Here is a 19,324-nt window from a genome sequence, read left to right as displayed (position 1 = left end):
CTTACTTCTAGTTCTGAATACTCATTGTAATTGTATACTTGAGAGCTCTAAGCATCTAAATAATTCATTCTGTGTTTCTAGACCCAAGTTTCCCCGACCTAAAATGTGATTGTTTCCTTTGTATGGAACCTTCTGGGAGAAAGTAATGAACTATATAGACCATGCTTTTTAAACTAAAATACACACATCCCAGGAGACTGTGGCAGTATTCCAGAGAACACTCAGAAGCCACAGGATATGCATGGTACCTCTACACTGAGAATTAATTTTAAATATTTCAGAGAAAACTGCCCCCCTACAGCCTACCCTCCTCTGCCCTCCTTCCCAGTGTGCTCCCTTTTGTCATTAGGTAAATATTTGAAAGGAATCCATACAGAAAAAACCATAGGAGGCTGGAATCCAGATAGACCTGGATATAATTATGACCCCCAATTTGACCAAATGTCACTTGTATGATAATACTTATCTCACAGAACCAGCAAATAAAAAGAAAATTTAGGATTCCTACTGAATTATACATATATATAACAACATAATATGACATATATTACCATTTCTTTTACAATAGTGCAAAGAGATGTAAAACATCAAGAAAAAAATTTCCATAAGAAAAATGTGGGACCTAGATTAAGAAAATCACAGATGTTTACTGTTAAGACCTAAAGACTTTCTTGAGTAAAAGCTTCTTTGAGTACTATTCCTAGATGGACAGATTGAATATCATCCATGTCAGCTCTTCCCAAACTATTTTATAGTATTCATGCAATTCCAATCAAAAGTTCTAATAGAATATTTGTTTTGAAACCAGAGAAAATAATTTTAAAGTTTATCTTAAAGAAATGAATAAGTTAGAATAGCTGATAGAATTTCTACAAGAGAAATTAATGAAGCGTGCTTTCATTAGATATTAAAATGTATTAGAAAAAGACAATAACTAAAATAGTTTGTTTCTATTGCAAGAAACTAAAGGCAGATCTATGGAACAGAAGAGACAGCCATGAAGCACATTCTAGAATATATAAGATTTCTTTATGTGACAAAGGAAAAATCATATATCAATGGGAAAGGGATTCCACCATTACTAAAGTAAATCCATATGGATTAGAGTTTCCATGTAACAATAAAATACATTTTTTAAACTTAGAAGAAAACATGAAAATATTTAGTAATCTCATTTGTCCAACAAATGTTCCTCTAGAGCTTATTATGTGCCAGATATAATAACAGTATTTGGAAATACAACTGTAGAGAAGACGGTCTTGGTTACAACCCTCAAGATTTACAATGTGTCTGTGTCTGTGCGTGTGTGTTGGGGATGGAAAAAAACTTCAGCCACACAAAAGGCAGTTTGTATTGTACCGTTGTTATGGAGAGGTACTCTTTGCTATCTGAGCGCTTCATAGGGCTCAGCCTGGGGAGGTGGAGGTGAAGACAGGTTGTGATGGTATCACTGAATGCATCCAGGAGGATATGTAATGAGTGACCTGAAAAATGCATGTAAGTCTTTCCTGAAGGGAGAGTAAGGGTGCGAGGAGGCTCAGAAAGAAGAATGCTTTAGGCATAAAGCGTGGAGTGAGCAACAGCCTAAAGGTGATGAAAAGGATGGAGCCCTCAGGAATTGGAATGACTTAGTCTAGCTGAAGCTAGAGTTTGAGTGAGGCATGGGGAGTGGGGAGAAAGGAGGCAGGCGGGTATGGACTTGTAAGTTTTGATAACAATTTGGATTTTATCCTGACAGAAATGAAGGGCCATTGAAGAGTTTTAAGCAAGGTGGTGACTACTTTGGCACTCGTGAGAATGGATTAGGAGAGTAAGTCTAGAGCTTGGGAATATAGGTAGGAAGCTGTTAAAATAGTAAGATTATGGCAGCTTGAATTGGTAGTTTGAATATGGACAGAAAGACAATCAAGAGTGATGTAGGGGGCTTCCCTGGTGGCGCAGTGGTTGGGAGCCTGCCTGCCGATGCAGGGGACACGGGTTCGAGCCCTGGTCTGGGAGGATCCCACATGCCGTGGAGCAACTGAGCCCGTGAGCCACAATTACTGAGCCTGCGCGTCTGGAGCCTGAGCTCCGCAACAAGAGAAGCCACGACAATGAGAAGCCCGCGCACCGCGATGAAGAGTAGCCCCTGCTCGCCGCAGCTAGAGAAAGCCCTCGCACAGAAACGAAGACCCAACACAGCCATAAATTTAAAAATAAATAAATAAATAAAAAATAAAAGTAACCCGGAAGGACTGCAATGTAGCATCTCTAACTGTTGGGGGAAAAAAAAAAAAGAGTGATGTAGGAGCAGAGTTGTAGGACTTGGTGATTGCTTGGATTTTGAGGTCAGAAAGAAGTTTCATGGATGGTCTACATGGATTTCTAACGAGTGAAAGAATTAATAAGGGGAAAGAAAGAGAATTACAAAATTGGAAGCTGCTGATCAAAAAAAAAAAATCAGAGTCAGACGCTAAGTGAAAACTGGGAAAGTAAAAATAAATATTTCTGATATATAAAGAAAGTAAGAAAACAATAAGAAATCCATAATATTAATCAATGGATAATTCACAAAATAAGAAATAAAATAACCAATAAAATTATAAAAATATGCATTTGAGTCAAAATGATTCCACTTTCATAATATAAGGAGAAAGATTTTACTGTGTAAAATTGGGATAAAGAGTGACATGACATGAGCTGCAGCGAATATGATAAAGAACTTAAGGTAACAGAGTTTTGGTTCATAATTCGTGGTCAAAATTTGGGCTTCTACTCATTTAACAAATGTTTTCAGCTAGAACTAAAAATAGTCCATGAGAGGTTCAAGCAATAGATAATTTTTATTACATAGCATTTTTATTAATGAATATTAGACCAGTGTCTTTAATAAAATGAAATTGATCATTGTCCCAGAGAGTACGACTCTTCATGCTAAAACTTGACATTATCTATCATTCTGCAGAAAAGATTGGTGGTGGAAACAAGGGCAAGTGAGGGCTCATACTAAAACCGAGAACAAACAGTAAGAACTTTTTATGGTCGATGGTTATTGGACTCAAAATTCATAGCATATAGACAACTGTCTGGCTACAAGATTTTATTTGTGCTACATTATAAACTGTTTCACCATCAGTAAGCAAGTTTTCTAATGCTAAGTGGAGACTGGGAGGCTGTGTGACTAAAGAAATAGCAAATTTCTAACCATCACAGCAGGATAAGTGAGTCTTTCCCAGCCCAATAATTATTGGATTTCCTTATACACTGTGTGTGAAGGCTGAAAATAGTCCATTAATTTAAATGCATTTGTTAACGTTTACACTTTGTGAAGCCCTGTTTATTTTATCCTTACATAATATTTCATGTTCTTTTAGGTGATAATTGTTTGGTGGTTTGTTGTATTTACCTTACAGAAGATAATGCTGCTGTTTATTGACTTGTGATTATAGAGCCTCTCTTATTCTTCTGTTGAAAATGGTTTAATAGCATTTGTCCTTTTTCAGCTTCTAGGATTTTTTCCCTGTTACCAGTGATTTCTGGGAAACAAGTACTAGTAGGTATTATCGAGCCATGAAGACTTTTTCATATACGAAAGTGAATACCACCAAGCTACATATGTCATTCTAGACATTTTTGCTGTATTTATTTCCTTATTCTATGTCTGCTTTTTTATACTTTCTATCACTATAGAGGTTTCTTTTAGGTAACTATTCATATTTGGTCTTTTCCATAAAGATATCAATTTAGATAAGTCTATTAGAAGCTTGATAAATTAACTGGGAGATTTTGGAGCCATTAAAGTATCCAACTATCACTCTGTGCTGATCTCATGATACTTTGGTAAAATGATCAGAGAAAGTCTGCTCCAAATCTCACTCTTGGTTGAGGTCCATCACAGATTTCTATTGCAAAGGAAATGTCATTCTTCTCACCCTTTCTTTTAACCTGGTAACTTTCTACCTGTTGAACCCTTTTTGTTTCCTGGGCTTCTGGGACAGGAACTTTGATGTCAGGTCGATTTGGGCTGGAATCCCAACTGTGCACTGGCTGTGTAGCCTTAGGCAAACTACTCATCCTAAAACCTCTTTCCAGAAAGAACTAATTTTACCCACTGTCCACATTTCCAACTCGTGCCCTACCTTCTGAAAAAGGACTCTGACTTCATTGAAATCATTCATTATAAAGTTTCACTTAGGTATAGAAGGAGGATAATCATAGTATCAGCCTTAAGGCATTATGTGGGTCTTAAATGTGATAATACATGTAAAATCTAAGCTCAATATGGCTAACACTATCACACGACCAAATACCAGCAGTGAATTCTTTTCGCTGGTTTTTTCTCTTTTTTTCTCTCATCCTCTATTTTGTTATCCTATTTTCTGCTCTGCATTTTTTTCTCTTCTGTCTTACTCTTCCTATTCTCTTTCATCTCTGCACCACCTCATTCCAGTTTCTTTGCTCACACCATCTTTCTTAAGGAGAGTTAGCAGTGAGTGGTAATAACATAGCACTTATTAGGTAAGTCGAGAGGCATTTTGTCCTTGGGTGGGAAGGGGAAGAGAGATCCACAAAGACCTTTTTTTTTTTTTAATTTTTATTGAAGTATAGTTGATTTACAATGTTGTGTTAGTTTCTGGTATACAGCAAAGTGATTCAGTTATACACACTCACACATATATATATACATATTCTTTTTCATATTCTTTTCCATTATGATTTATTACAACATATTGAATATAGTTCCATGTGCTAAACATAGGACCTTGTAAAAAATAAAATAGATAAACAAGGTCCACAAAATCTTTTTGTCAAGAGGACCCAAAAGATGGGGAAGACTGCAGCTTAGTTGGGAGGTGGTCTTGGAGTTGGGACAGGAAGAGCTGGGGCTGACTGGCTAGGGGAGCAGATTACCTAGTGGACCTAAATGCTCTTGGGGAAGTGCTATTATTCAAAATAGAAATTGAGAAGGACATAGGGAGATGAAGAGGATCTGAACAGGGATACATTTAAGAAATAGGAGATGTTTGATAGTTTCAAATGCATCCAAAGAAAACCATGAAACTTGACTGGTTTTGTGATTCAGAATTTAAGGAGAATAATTTCATCTAAAACCTAAAGACATGTCTTTGGGCAGAGGCTGTAGGCATTGGGTAAAAACTAGCACTTTCTGGTGTTTGGCCACAAAGAGGAAATGAAAGAGGGGCCAGAAGTTGAAAAGGATTTTTTTTTTCCTGTTTTCATACTGACTTCTGACATCATGATTTCACATCAGAGTTTTCAACTGATGAATTTGGTGCTTTAAAAGGGAAAGGTTTTTGTAGTTCCCAGCATAATAGGGACACATCTTTTTATACATCTTTCCCTACAGTATTATACATTTAAAATACAATTGCTGGAAAAAAATATAGTTGCTGGTGTCTGCCATTATTTGGTATATGTACCAGTAACAGCATTTTGAGGAGCCAAGATGAGAGTTTCATCTTTCTCGTGAGAAGTTTAAAACTTGATTGGAAGGAAACTGAAGGACAGCACTTAGAAATAAATCTAATTGGCTGAACCGAAACTATTAAAGTGTCATTATTTGGGTGTTGAGTAGATATGAAACTGAGGATAACCTCAGTCCCTGAAATAAGTAATTTCTTTAAAAAATAATATAAAACTGAGATTTTGCTGCATGTATTTCGCGACATTACCAATTTGAAAGGTTTCTAATCTCTAATCCACTCTACAATAGGGTATTTGTTAACAAGAGCATTATTCACAGGGACATATATTGTTGATCCATTTTTATTAACAGTATAGAAAATATCCATATATAAAAAAAGTTGGTTTATATTCTGTTCAGGATGGCAAGTGTTCCACTGCAGTAAAATTTCAGTGGAATTAGGGGTTGATGAGAGTGGGGCTTGCACCTTAAATGTTTTAGATTGGAGTTTCTAGAAATGGTTCTGGGGCCACCAAATGGGCTGACATATGGAGATGGTTAGGGTGACATGGCCAATGGGTCCTAAGGAAAAAAGAGGAGTAGGTGGTGCTGAGGGAGGTTGTGCAGGAGATGGAAGTGAAACCTGTAGATTTGGTGAAAAAATTTTATTTTCCCACACTATTAGTCATTTTCATTAAAAAAAAAAACTCCTGCATACTTATTAAACTATTATAATTTGAAAATAGAATACATTATATTTTGCTGTCTCATTTACCTTGTGCCAGTGGACAGCATGGAGCTAGGAAAGAATATAAAACATTATCAAGCCATCTAGTAGGGAGATAGATCCAGAGAAGGAGTCCAGTAGGAGTAGTGCCAGGCCACTCATGGCTTCAGTGTGGCCACGGGAGGGGTGAGGCTCGAGGCTGAGCTTCCCAGGGGTGATGGAGCAGCTGTTTATTACTTCTTCTCCTTCAAGCTCCTCTCCCATTATCTTCCATCTCTCGGAACTCCCGGGCTTTTCCCTGCGTGTCTGGAGTTGGCTATATCACATGGTACTTTGACCAACATGTAGTATCGTTTGCTGAAAAGACCCTGGCATTGCCGTCATATAGACCTAATTGCAGTTCCTGACTGTCACCCCCTGTGTGACCTTAGCCAGGTTATTTAAACTGAGTTTTGAGTTCCTATAATTAGAGGTAATAATACTCACCTGGAAGGATTAAATAAGCTAATGAGCACTAAGCTTGTGGCACGATGTGAAGCAATAGTAGGAACTGAACACATGATCCTTCTTGCTAGGAACATTGAACACAGAGGCATGTTGCAAGAAATAGTGTTTTACTAATAAAAAAGTCACTAGTATCTTATATTTTGTAGACCACCATGGGCTTTTAGACCTTCTGTTTGCTCCACGATGATCTTGTAACAGGTAGGAAAAGTATTAAGCTTGAGTAACAAAAGTATGAAAGAGTAATCTCATGAAGAAACTAGGTTTATTTTCCTCTTGCCAAAAGTTGCGGTAGATCATCTCAACTTTCTGGCAGCTATTTGGGGCTATTTGGCAGCTCCATGAGGAAGCAGGCTCCTTCTAACTTCCTGCTTTGCCATTCTTAGTGTGTGACTTTAGTCCCGAGGTTAGTTCATGGTCCAAAGATGGCTGCTCTTACCTTCTGCCTGGCAGCCTACTTTCAGAGGTGGAAAGGGTGAAGCACAAAAAGCCTGGTTCTTCCCAGGGACTTTCATGAAAGAGGCAACAAGATAAAGCTTGGGTGTCCCAGAGAAAGCAAGTGAGTTCACTGGCAACTATCCCTAGATAGTATCCCAGAGACACTGGGGTGGAGCCAGTGAGGTGTTTATAGGATACCTGAGGCTAGGTATTGGCAGGGAGAAAGCGGTAAGGGCCCTGAGCTTGTTTGGATATCTTATCTTATGACTCCTTCTGGAGAATACCCGGCTACCAAAGGCATGAAAATATCAGACCCTTTAGCAGGGTGCTGGATCTGATTAGAGCCAGCCCTAAATATAAGGTAAAGAAGAGATACCTGCTTTTCTCTCTACAACTGCAGGAAGTGCTATCAATCTGGGAGTCCCTGGCAGAGAGGAAAAGACGATGAGCCTTGAGCTAGAAAGCCTCAGGTGGAGTCCCAACTTTCCCACTCAGCTGCTTCTCGAGCCATGTCTCTGCTAAGTAGGGATTATACTCTTAGAACATAGCCTTGGAAATGAAATGAGATATATTATAATTACTATAAAATCATCTAAGGAATTAGTATTGTCTGAGCTCTCCTCCTTACCCAACAGAGCCTAAAGGGGCAGCAGAAGCCTGGCTTGGGAGGAGTATTGAGGATACCAAGGAAAATCTAAAAGACAGCATCCATGTAGAATCCTAAATATGTCATCTTTTATGTCTGGCTTCTTTCACTTAGCATGTTTCAAGCTTCATCCATGTTGTAATATGTATCAATGCTTCATTCTTTTTTATTGCCAAGTAATATTCCATTGTATGGATCTGCCACATGTTGTGTATCCATTCATCCACTGATGGACATTTGGGTTGTTTCCACTTTTTGGCTATTTTGAATAATGCTGCTATGACCATTCATGTATACCTTTTTGTATGGACATACGTTTATAAGCAAGGAAATATCAGGAAATACACAGAGAAGGCTGCTCTGTGAGGGTTTGTCTGCTGCAATGATTCCTTGAGAAGTTGTCCTGGTTCTCCTGCTGCCAGGCAGTGGGGGCAGAGCTCATGGGACTTCCAGAGATGTCAAGTCAGGCAGGCCCTGCTGTGTACCTTCCCTCTTTCACTCTAATGCCAGGTTACCGGTCCCGTCTTACAGTGACTCATGACAAACATTACTGCTGGTTGTTGAGGAACGAGTTGGCTTTGGTTTAGAAGCCAGATTCTGCTTGTTGCCACTTTGGCAGGTTACATCCTCTCCCTGAGCTTCAGGCAGGTGTCTTATCTGGGAGATGGAGGTAATAGCTGCTGTGCAGAGTTTATGTGAGGATGAGATAATGCCTGTGAGGTATCCTGTTGAGAGCAGGTACTATGGCTATTGGCAATTGCCCCGGGCAGTAGGGCAATTAAAGACAAAGGGCACAGGTCAGAGACAGGGTAACACAAAGCTCTTTGAATGACTTAACTATTTTAGAAATGTTTAAACCACTTTTCCCATAAGCACTCTATTAGTTTGCTAGGGCTGCCAAAGCAAAGGACCACGGGCTGATTGACTTCAATAACAGAAGTTTGTTGTCTCATAGGTCTGGAGGCTGGAAGTCTAAGATCAAGGTGTCATGAGTTTTGTTTTCTCCTGAGGCCTCTCTCCTCAGTTAGCAGATGGCAACCTTCTTTCTCTCTGCGTCCTCTCATGTCCTTTCCTCTATGCAGACATATCCCTGGTGTCTCTGTGTGTCCAAATTCCTCTTCTTATAAGGTCATGGGACAGATTGGATTAGACCTCACCCTAATGGCCTCATTTTAACTTAATCACTTCTTTAAAAGCCTTGCCTCCAACTATAGTCACATTCTGAGGTACTGAGGTGTTAGGAATTTTGAGAGGGACCTAATTCAGCACATAGTAAGCACCTAGGGAGCATCTACTCTGTCCCACACACTGGAAATAGAGAAGGGACAGTCTTAAGTCTGGCTCACAGGACACTCGGTCTTTTGTGAGAGACAAATAAGCAGATAATTGCAAAATGACTTTTCTCCATTGACCCTTCCCTGTGTTTCACCACTGAGTTTGCAATCTCTGCAAGTGTATCACCAGATATACACTCAGCATTCTGCCCACCTCAGAATCCCAGTACAATCAGCTACGAACCTTCCAGGTCTTTACCAGTTCAGGAAAAGAGTTTATCAGAGCCCATTTAGAAACAGGAAGTAGGTTAGCCAAGAACCCAGAGAATCAAGGCCAGACTGAGGTGAAGTGAACAAGTAGTTCAGATTGAAGTTTGCATGGCTCTTTTCCTCCCATTTCTGCCAAAGTTTTAGGGACCTCCAAATACAGTGAGACAGTGGCTACCCCACACTCCCTGCATGCCCAGGGCGCAAATGCAAGGCTATTCCATCTCCTCCCCACACCTGACCACACCTCATCTTTACGCTTAACGCTTTCCAAGGTGATAGAAGCATGAAGTTAAGAATTATTGAGCACTTAACTCTGTGTTGGGCAATAATCAGACACTTTACATATGTCATCGAACTTGATCCTCAAAACAGTCCCAATTCACCTCATTTTACAGATAAGGGAGCTGAACTGTAGCATCCCCAAGGTGACACAGTCAGTAAATAGCACACTTTACATGCAGGTCTTTCTAATTTCACTAAGACCTTCAGACTCAGTGGAGCGAACAGCGGCTGGTCTTAGGCTGGTTGTTAGTCTTAGATTGGGTCCCCTAGAAGCAGTGCCTGGGAGGACTTTGGGTGCCTGTGATGTATGAAGGGTATTCACTCAGAAGAAAGGAGAAAGGGAAGCAGGGAGGGGAGGAGGGGAAGGAGCTGAGCAACGATGCGCCCCCTGCTAGCCTAGCTTCTGCCATGGTGAGTGCTGAAGCACCAGTCACCTGCAGGACTGGCTCTACGTTCCAGGTCACTCACTCGCTGGCTGCAGGTTTAGTGGATGAGGAGGGTGTGTAACTGGCAGCCCCACCAAGTAAGGGCAATTCCCCAGATGAGGTGCAGCCGTGAGCCCATAGTGCCGAGCACCAGGCTGGTAAAGTCACCAGCAGCTGCCACTTCTCACCGACTCTAGGAGCATTGATATTCTAAATGAAGATCCTAGGGAAACCATGCGTTAATCCCGAGGAATGCATCTTTACCACTTCAAGTCCTATGGCAAGTTACTGTAGGAGATACTTTTGGACCAGAGGGTGGGAGATGAGGGCTTTAGAATCTCCACGTTATACCTATAAACTGCTGTCTGATGATACAGCTGTAAGTCTCAACAGCATTTATAGTTTAACAAAGTGATTTTTGTGTACATTATTCATTTGATCATCACAACCTTATGAAGTAGATGGCAGGTTTCATTAGCCCATTTTACAGAGAGATTAAGTGGTTCAATCGCAGAACTTGGATGTCATAAAGCTGGACCTAGGGCTTGCTTCTGACTTGAGATGGAGGGCCCCTCCAACATTCCGTACACTGTCTGGTGGGATGAAATCTGCAAAAAACATAATGCCCCACCTAGGGTGACCAGCCCAGTCCTGTTTGCCCAGGACTTTTCCAGTTTAAAAACTGAAAGTCCCACATTCAGGGAAACTCAGGGCTGACTTATCTGTTAAGCAGAGAAGGCCACACCTAGGACCCACAATACTTTTAGGGGCCCACAAAAGGGTCCTAATTTTAATTCCTTTTAACAGCAGAAGAAAAAAACGAATACTATAACAATAATGAATATGTATTAACAAAGCCAGCCTGGATTGTTATTCATCATTATACTGACACAGTCATAAAATATAATTTTTAATTTTGTATGTGTATGCATGTGTGTGCATGTGCTTGTGTGTGAAGGAAGAGGCCATCGACAGCAAAAGTGCCTAAGACTCAGTGTCATAATGCAGCCCTGAACGCACCATCATCCCGGGCAAACTGGGACTGAGAATCACCTCAGTCCCTTAGCAGCTTGGCAGTAGCAGTTCGTCACAGCTGAGAATCTTAGGGCTTTCCCACACAGGGATTACCTAAAACCACCAGTGCTTCCCAAGATCTGTGATTTCCATGCTCTGGCTGCTTCCCTTCTAAACACGTATCAGTTGCCTGGGTTCACTTTGGCTTCGCCAAAGAAGGAGCTGATGAGCCCTTCTGCATATTGTGCTGTAAACTCCATGTCTCTGTCTCCCTGTTGACCTGACCCGATACTCGTCTTACTTGTCTTTTTTGGTCTCCAGCTCCTGGCTCAGTGTCAAGCACTCAATGCATATTTTTTCATTGAATACATGAGTTAATTGATGGCCTGATTCAGCCAATTGCTTGTCCTATAACACAGGGGACACTAAATACTCCTGGCTTCAGTTTCCTCATCTGTAAAATAAATGCATTGGAATAGATGAACTCTCAGGTTCTTAGGGGTCACTTTATATCATGTATTCATTATACCAGATTATGTGGCTGCCAATGTCATTGAAAAATGTGTCTCGTTAGCAATGAATGAGTCCCTTGTCGATTCTTTGTCGAGTCATTACTGTGTTTTCCCCATCCCCATTTTTCTTTTAGATCCTTACTGGAAGGCAGCATGTCCAATCTTACCTTGAGAAAAACATCTCCCACAGGAAATGGTAATGTAGATGATGTTTCTCTTACTCAGAGAACTTAAAAATCTGGGAAAAACAACTCACAGGTCTTACTTTTTTTCATGTAGCTATGAAATTCTTAGAAGCAACAGTCTAATTTAATTAACATGGCCAAAGTTAGGCTTAAGAAAAAAGTAAGAGTGCTGTAGATTTTACTCATCTAATTGCAATTCAAAGATTTCTTTTAAAAATCAAGTGTGTGTGACCTTCTGTGCTTCTGGCTCCCGTGAGATCAAAGAATTAAGTTATTTATAATCAGAAGCACCAGGACTTACTGACTGTTGTTCACTAGGTACTTCTAAAACAGTCTCGTGTGTCCTTCTGAGGCACATTTCTTTTTGAGCAAAATGGCCAACCCACTAAACCCGGTATTGGTTTTTCCCAGGCCTGTGGTTCTACGTTCCCAGGTGTGGGGCAGGGCTTCATGATGTGCACGAGCAGTTTCAGTTGGCACTTGAGCAGTTTTATAAGTTATCTTTGATGATGGGGTGTGGGATTTGTTCTTTCTTGCCGGTGCATCCTACTTTGAATCAGTACTGGATTTACCAGCCTAGAAGATTGATGCTGGCCAGTCAGATGCTCCTCTCAAGATTTCCAAGTTAATAAACACACACTCAACTCCATGCAACTACATCTCTTGATGTTTTATTTTTCTGTTGATAGATATGAAGAGTACCGCTCAGGGGACTACACTGAAGCAACAGGGTTTTCACGAGGTGAACAAAAGAAGGACTTTCTTACAGGATAACAGCTGGATAAAGGAACGTCCTGAAGAAGAAAAGTAAGAGGGTGTGGGGGGGCTGGGGGGTGGGTGGGTGAGTAGAAAGAGCCATTCTCCATTTGGGAAACTAATGGCCATGTGGAAATTTAGAAACTTTCCTTCTAAAACACTTTGTTGCTTGGCCTCATGTTTGGTAAGATTTAGTAAGCATAAATTGGTTACATCAGATTTTTAAGAATATCTCTACCATTTTTAATATTCATATACCTAAAAGAATATGAGTTATTAGTGAGAAAAAAGTAGGATTTTACTGTTATAAATAGCATAGACATTGGTGCCTACTTGATAATCTGAAAAAAAAAAAAAAAAAAAGACATTCCAGTTTCCAAAAAGGTAATATTTAATCCATGGTAGCGAGATTCCTGGTGCCTGATGTCAGTTGAAACAAACACAAGTATGATTCCAAGTTTACAAATTTAATAATAATTTATCTAAAATTTCCTTATGTGCAAGTAAAACCGATCAATTCTCAACTCATTTTAGCCCCCACTGGTCATATACCTCTAGGTGTGGAAAGGTGGTAAATGCAGTATCACTTTGTAAGAGAAAACACTTAACCATCAAGAAAGTATTGTCTGCTTTAAGCATTGTTTCTATTAGCTATATGTTTAAGATTGAAGACTATTACCCTAAGCATATCACCTCATTGCCAACATAGATTTATAATAGGCATTTGTCCAGCCCAGATATATTTATTATAAATTGTGTATATATATGTATATACACATATACACATTTGCATATGTCTTTGATTCCCTCTTATGTGTCCAGCTAGATACTAGGTACTTTACGTATAAAGCATCACTAAATCTCATAACAATCACACAAGGTAGGTATTACATCCTCATTTTTACAGAGGAGGAATCTGAGACTCAGAGAAGTTAGGTAACATGTTCAAGAGCACACAGCTATTAAGAGGTGGAGCTGAGAGTAACATGACCCATTATCTTTCCATTACACCAATGGTCCTCAGTCAGGGACAATTTTGTTCCCAGGGGATGTTTGGCAAGGTCAGGAGACATTTTTAAATGTCAAAATTGGGGGGGTACTCCTGACATCTAGTCAGTAGAGACCAGGAATGCCGCTAAACAACCTACAAGGCAGAGGACACTCCTCACAACAAAAAATTATCAAACCCGTAATGTCAACAGCACTGAAGTTGGGAATCCCTGCATTACAGGATACTTTCTCTAAGCTTTCTACTAAACTGTCCATACATGGTTGTTTGAGGAGTGTACTTGTAACTGTTAAACAAAAATGTCCATTAAATTCTGTTATTAAATCTTATTATGTTAAGGAACTATAGGGTTATTTGGAGACTCACACTAAGTTTTGGAGTTAGCATTCTTAGAAAACAATCATTTCCTTCTATAAAGCAACATTTACTGCTTCTGTTGGAAGCTAATATGGCATTTCTATTTTTCCATGGTGGTAGAATGATATCAAGGGTAGATCACAAATTTTGGGTTGCACAGATTTGCACAGATGTGGGGCGATAGAGATGTCTAAGACAATTTATAGTCAGTAGGAGTGATGGTTTTATGCCAGACATGCTTCCTTAAAAAGGCCCGGGGAAGCCAGCTTGGCTGGCATGACAGCTGCTGAGTGAAGGGGAAATTGGCTCTGATGCTTTCCCCACGCCCGCTGGCCCAGTAGTGGGCTACATGCTATGTATTTTTCTTCAGGCAAAAATGCGTCTGGTGTCTGCTACTCTCCCACAAGTTTAGGGAGGGGATCCCAGGGAGATGGAGAAGTTCTCTTGGCATCTTCGAGGGTATATATTCGCTGGAATTGTTTCAGTTTCACTGTTCATCTTTCTTTAATTATCTACTGCAGTTCTTTTATAGCTTTATTGTAAGTGGTTCCAGAGTGTTGAGTAATCAGAACCAGGAGAAATGTGGTATTTCAGGTTTGGTTGGGTTGACATGAAAAGGTTCTGATACTTACTCTCTGCTTTGGCTCAAGGCCAAAGTCTCTACTACATGTTTTGACATTTCCTAAAATTGCCTGCACTTTCAGGTCCACTATACAAAGTAAGGAAGACATAGCTTCAGGATCTTATGTATGAAGTTCTATTGCAGGGTTGACCAGTAGGAAAAGGAAAAGTTTGGAATAAAAAGATCACCCTTGTCACTTGTTAACTTTTTAGCCTTAGGAAAGCCACAGAATCCCTGATCAATTTTCTCATCTGTGAACTGGATATGAGTGCATCCCCTGCCTAATTTATAGGGTTATTTTAAGGACCAAACAGAGCAAACTATATAATCTCATGGTTCAAAAATAGGCTAAATCTGTGAAAAATAAACCTTCTTAACCACAAATATTGGTACTTATTTTCCTACACTTCGTCAAGGGAAACTATCAAGACCAACAAGTGGAAAAATTTCAGATATAATGGGCTTAATTAAATTTAATAACTTTATTGGAGTATAATTGCTTTACAATGGTGTGTTAGTTTCTGCTGTATCACAAAGTGAATCAGCTATAAGTATACATATATCCCCATATCCCCTCCCTCTTGCATCTCCCTCCCACCCTCCCTATCCCGCCCCTCTAGGTGGTCACAAAGCACCGCGCTAATCTCCCTGTGCTATGCGGCTGCTTCCCACTAGCTATCTATTTTGCATTTGGTAGTGTATATATGTCAGTGCCACTCTCTCACTTCGTCCCAGCTTACCCTTCCCCATCCCCATGTCCTCAAGTACATTCTCTAGTAGGTCTGCGTCTTTATTCCCGTCCTGCCCATAGGTTCTTCATGACCTTTGTTTTTTTTTTTAGATTCCATATGTATGTGTTAGGAAATGGTATATGTTTTTCTCTTTCTGATTTACTTCACTCTGTATGACTGACTCTAGGTCCATCCACCTCACTACGAATAACTCAATTTTGTTTCTTTTTAAGGCTGAGTAATATTCCATTGTATGTATGTGCCATTATCCATTCATCTGTCGATGGACACTTAGGTTGCTGCCATGTCCTGGCTATTGTAAATAGAGCTGCAATGAACATTGTGGTACATGACTCTTTTTGAATTATGCTTTTCTCAGGGTATATGCCCAGTATGGGATTGCTGGGTCGTATGGTAGCTCTATTTTTAGTTTTTTAAGGAACCTCCATACTGTTTTCCAGAGTGGCTGTATCAATTTACATTCCCACCAACAGTGCATGAGGGTTCCCTTTTCTCCACACCCTCTCCAGCATTATTGTTTGTAGATTTTGTGATGATGCCCATTCTGACCGGTGTGAGGTGATAACACATTGTAGGTTTTTTTTTTTTAATAAATTTATTTATTTATTTATTTATTTTTGGCTGTGTTGGGTTTTCGTTTCTGTGCACGGGCTTTCTCTAGCTGCGGCGAGCAGGGGCTACTCTTCATCGCGGTGCGCGGGCTTCTCATTGTCGTGGCTTCTCTTGTTGCGGAGCACAGGCTCTAGATGCGCAGGCTCAGTAGTTGTGCCTCACGGGCTTAGTTGCTCGGCGGCATGTGGGATCTTCCCAGACCAGGGCTCGAACCCGTGTCCCCTGCATTGGCAGGCAGATTCTTAACCACTGCGCCACCAGGGAAGCCCAACACATTGTAGTTTTGATTTGCATTTCTCTAATGATTAGTGATGTTGAGCATCCTTTCATGTGTTTGTTGACAATCTGTATATCTTCTCTGGAGAAATGTCTATTTAGGTCTTCTGTCCATTTTTGGATTAGGTTGTTTGCTTTTTTGATTTTGAGCTGCATGAGCTGCTTGTAAATTTTGGAGATTAATCCTTTGTCAGTTGCTTCATTTGCAAATATTTTCTCCCATTCTGAGGGTTGTCTTTTCGTCTTGTTTATGGTTTCCTTTGCTGTGCAAAAGCTTCTAAGTTTCATTAGGTCCCATTTGTTTATTTTTGTTTTTATTTCCCTCTCTTTAGGATGTGGGTCAAAAAGGATCTTGCTGTGATTTATGTCATAGAGTGTTCTGCCTATGTTTTCTCTAGGAGTTTGATAGTGTCTGGGCTTACATTTAGGTCTCTAATCCATTTTGAGTTTATTTTTGTGTATGGTGTTAGGGAGTGTTCTAATTTCATTCTTTTACATGTAGCTGTCCAGTTTTCCCAGCATCACTTATTGAAGAGGCTGTCTTTTCTCCATTGTATACTCTTGCCTCCTTTATCTAAAATAAGGTGACCATATGTGCATGGGTTTACCTCTGGGCTTTCTATCCTGTTCCATTGATCTATATTTCTGTTTTTGTGCCAGTACCATACTGTCTTGACTACTGTAGCTTTGTAGTATAGTCTGAGGTCAGGGAGCTTGATTCCTCCAGCTCCATTTTCCTTTCTCAAGATTGCTTTGACTATTCATGGTCTTTTGTGTTTCCATACAAACTGTGAAATTTTTTGTTCTAGTTCTGTGAAAAATGCCATTGGTGGTTTGATAGGGATTGCATTGAATCTGTAGATTGCATTGGGTAGTATAGTCATTTTCACAATGTTGGCTCTTCCAGTCCAGGAACATGGTATATCTCTCCATCTGTTTGTATCATCTTTAATTTCTTTCATCAGTGTCTTATAGTTTTCTGCATACAGGTCTTTTGTCTCCTTAGGTAGGTTTATTCCTAGGTATTTTATTCTTTTTGTTGCAGTGGTAAATGGGAGTGTTTCCTTAATTTCTCTTTCAGATTTTTCATCATTAGTGTTTAGGAATGCAAAAGATTTGTTTGCATTAATTTTGTGTCCTGCTACTTTACCAGATTCATTGATTAGCTCTAGTAGTTTTCTTGTAGCATCTTTAGGATTCTCTATGTGTAGTATGTAGTTTGCAAACAGTGACAGTTTTACTTCTTTTCCAATTTGGATTCCTTTTTATTTCTTTTTCTTCTCTGATTGCTGTGGCTAAAACTTCCAAAACTATGCTGAATAATAGTAGTGAGAGTGGGCAACCTTGTCTTTTTCCTGATCTTAGTGGAAATGGTTTCAGTTTTTCACCACTGAGAATGATGTTGGCTGTGGGTTTGTCATATAGGGCCTTTATTATGTTGAGGTAAGTTCCCTCTATGCCTGCTTTCTGGTTGGCTTTTATCATAAATGGATGTTGAATTTTGTCAAAAGCTTTTTCTGCATCTACTGAGATTATCATATGGTTTTTATCCTTTAATTTTTTAATATTGTTTATCACATTGATTGATTTGCATATATTGAAGAATCCTTGCATTCCTGGGATAAACCCCACTTGTATTCTGTTGTTTTTGGATGTAATGTCCTAAAAATATCAATTAAGTCCATCTTGTTTAATTTATCATTTAAAGCTTGTGTTTCCTTATTTATTTTCATTTTGGATGATCTGTCCATTGGTGAAAGTGGGGTGTTAAAGTCCCCTACTATGATTGTGTTTCTGTCGATTTCCCCTTTTATGACTGTTAGCATTTGCATTATGTATTGAGGTGTTCCTATGTTGGGTGCATAAATATTTACAATTGTTATATCTTCTTGTTGGATTGATCCCTTGATCATTATGTAGTGTCCTTCTTTGTCACTTGTAATAGTCTTTATTTTAAAGTCTATTTTGCCTACTATGAGAATTGCTACTCCAGCTTTCTTTAGATTTCCATTTGCATGGAATATCTTTTTCCATGCCCTCACTTTCAGTCTGCATGTGTCCCTAGGTCTGAATTGGGTCTCTTGTAGACAGCATATATACAGGTCTTGTTTTTGTATCCATTCAGCCAGTGTATGTCTTTTGGTTGGAGCATTTTATCCATTTACATTTAAGGTAATTATCGATATGTATGTTCCTATTACCATTTTCATAATTGTTTTGGGTTTGTTATTGTAGGTCTTTTCCTTCTCTTGCGTTTCATGCCTAGAGAAGTTCCTTTAGTATTTGTTTTAAAGCTGGTTTGGTGGTGCTGAATTCTCTTAGCTTTTGCTTGTCTGTGAAGGTTTTAATTTCTCCATCGAATCTGAATGAGATCTGCTGGGTAGAGTAATCTCAGTTGTAGGTTTTCCCCTTTCATCACTTTAAATATGTCCTGCCACACCCTTCTGGATTGCAGAGTTTCTGCTGAAAGATCAGCTGTTAACCTTATGGGGATTCCCTTGTATGTTATTTGTTGCTTTACCCTTTCTGCTTTTAATATTTTTTCTTTGTATTTAATTTTTGATAGTTTGATTAATATGTGTCTTGGTGTCTTTCTCCTAGGATTTATCCTGTATGGGACTCTCTGCACTTCCTGGACTTGATTAACTATTTCCTTTCTCATATTAGGGAAGTTTTCAACTATAATCTCTTCAAATATTTTCTCAGTCCCTTTCTTTTTCTCTTCTTCTTCTGAGGCCCCTATAATTTGAATGTTGGTGCGTTTAATATTGTCCCAGAGGTCTCTGAGACTGTCCTCAATTCTTTTCATTCTTTTTTCTGTGTTCTCCTCTGCAGTAGTTATTTCCACTATTTTATCTTCCAGGTCACTTATCCGTTCTTCTGCCTCATTTATTCTGCTATTGATTCCTTCTAGAGAATTTTAAATTTCATTTATTGTGTTGTTTGTCATTTTTTGTTTGCTCTTTAGTTCTTCTAGGTCCTTGTTAAACATTTGTTGTATTTTGTCCATTCTATTTCCAAGATTTTGGATCATCTTTACTATCATTACTCTGAAATCTTTTTCAGGTAGACTGTCTATTTCCTCTTTATTTGTTTGGTCTGATGGGTTTTTACCTTTCTCCTTCATCTGCTGCATATTTCTCTGTCTTCTCATTTTGCTTAACTTACTGTTTTTGGGGTCTCCTTTTCACAGGCTGCAGGTTCGTAGTTCCTGTTGTTTTCGGTGTCTGCCCCCAGTGGGTAAGGTTGGTTCAGTGGG

The 19,324-nt window shown here is 39.4% G+C and overlaps 1 protein-coding gene across 1 annotated transcript in view; it reads left to right on the top strand.

The window, feature by feature from the left end:
• The window catches only part of SCEL (sciellin), a 310,050-nt gene that overhangs the window by 182,284 nt on the left and 108,442 nt on the right, over nt 1-19,324 (top strand). The window contains exons 2-3 of the mRNA XM_061170721.1: nt 11,631-11,692; nt 12,371-12,488. Of these exons, the coding sequence (XP_061026704.1) occupies nt 11,650-11,692; nt 12,371-12,488 (161 nt within the window). The 5' untranslated portion in view covers nt 11,631-11,649. The remainder of the gene's footprint in view (nt 1-11,630; nt 11,693-12,370; nt 12,489-19,324) is intronic.

Source organism: Eubalaena glacialis, chromosome 16 (genome assembly GCF_028564815.1).
Source record: "Eubalaena glacialis isolate mEubGla1 chromosome 16, mEubGla1.1.hap2.+ XY, whole genome shotgun sequence".
NCBI classification, from domain to species: Eukaryota; Metazoa; Chordata; class Mammalia; order Artiodactyla; family Balaenidae; genus Eubalaena; species Eubalaena glacialis.
The sequence above is the reverse complement of the archived record's forward strand: the minus strand, read 5'-3'. Positions and strand labels throughout refer to the sequence as shown.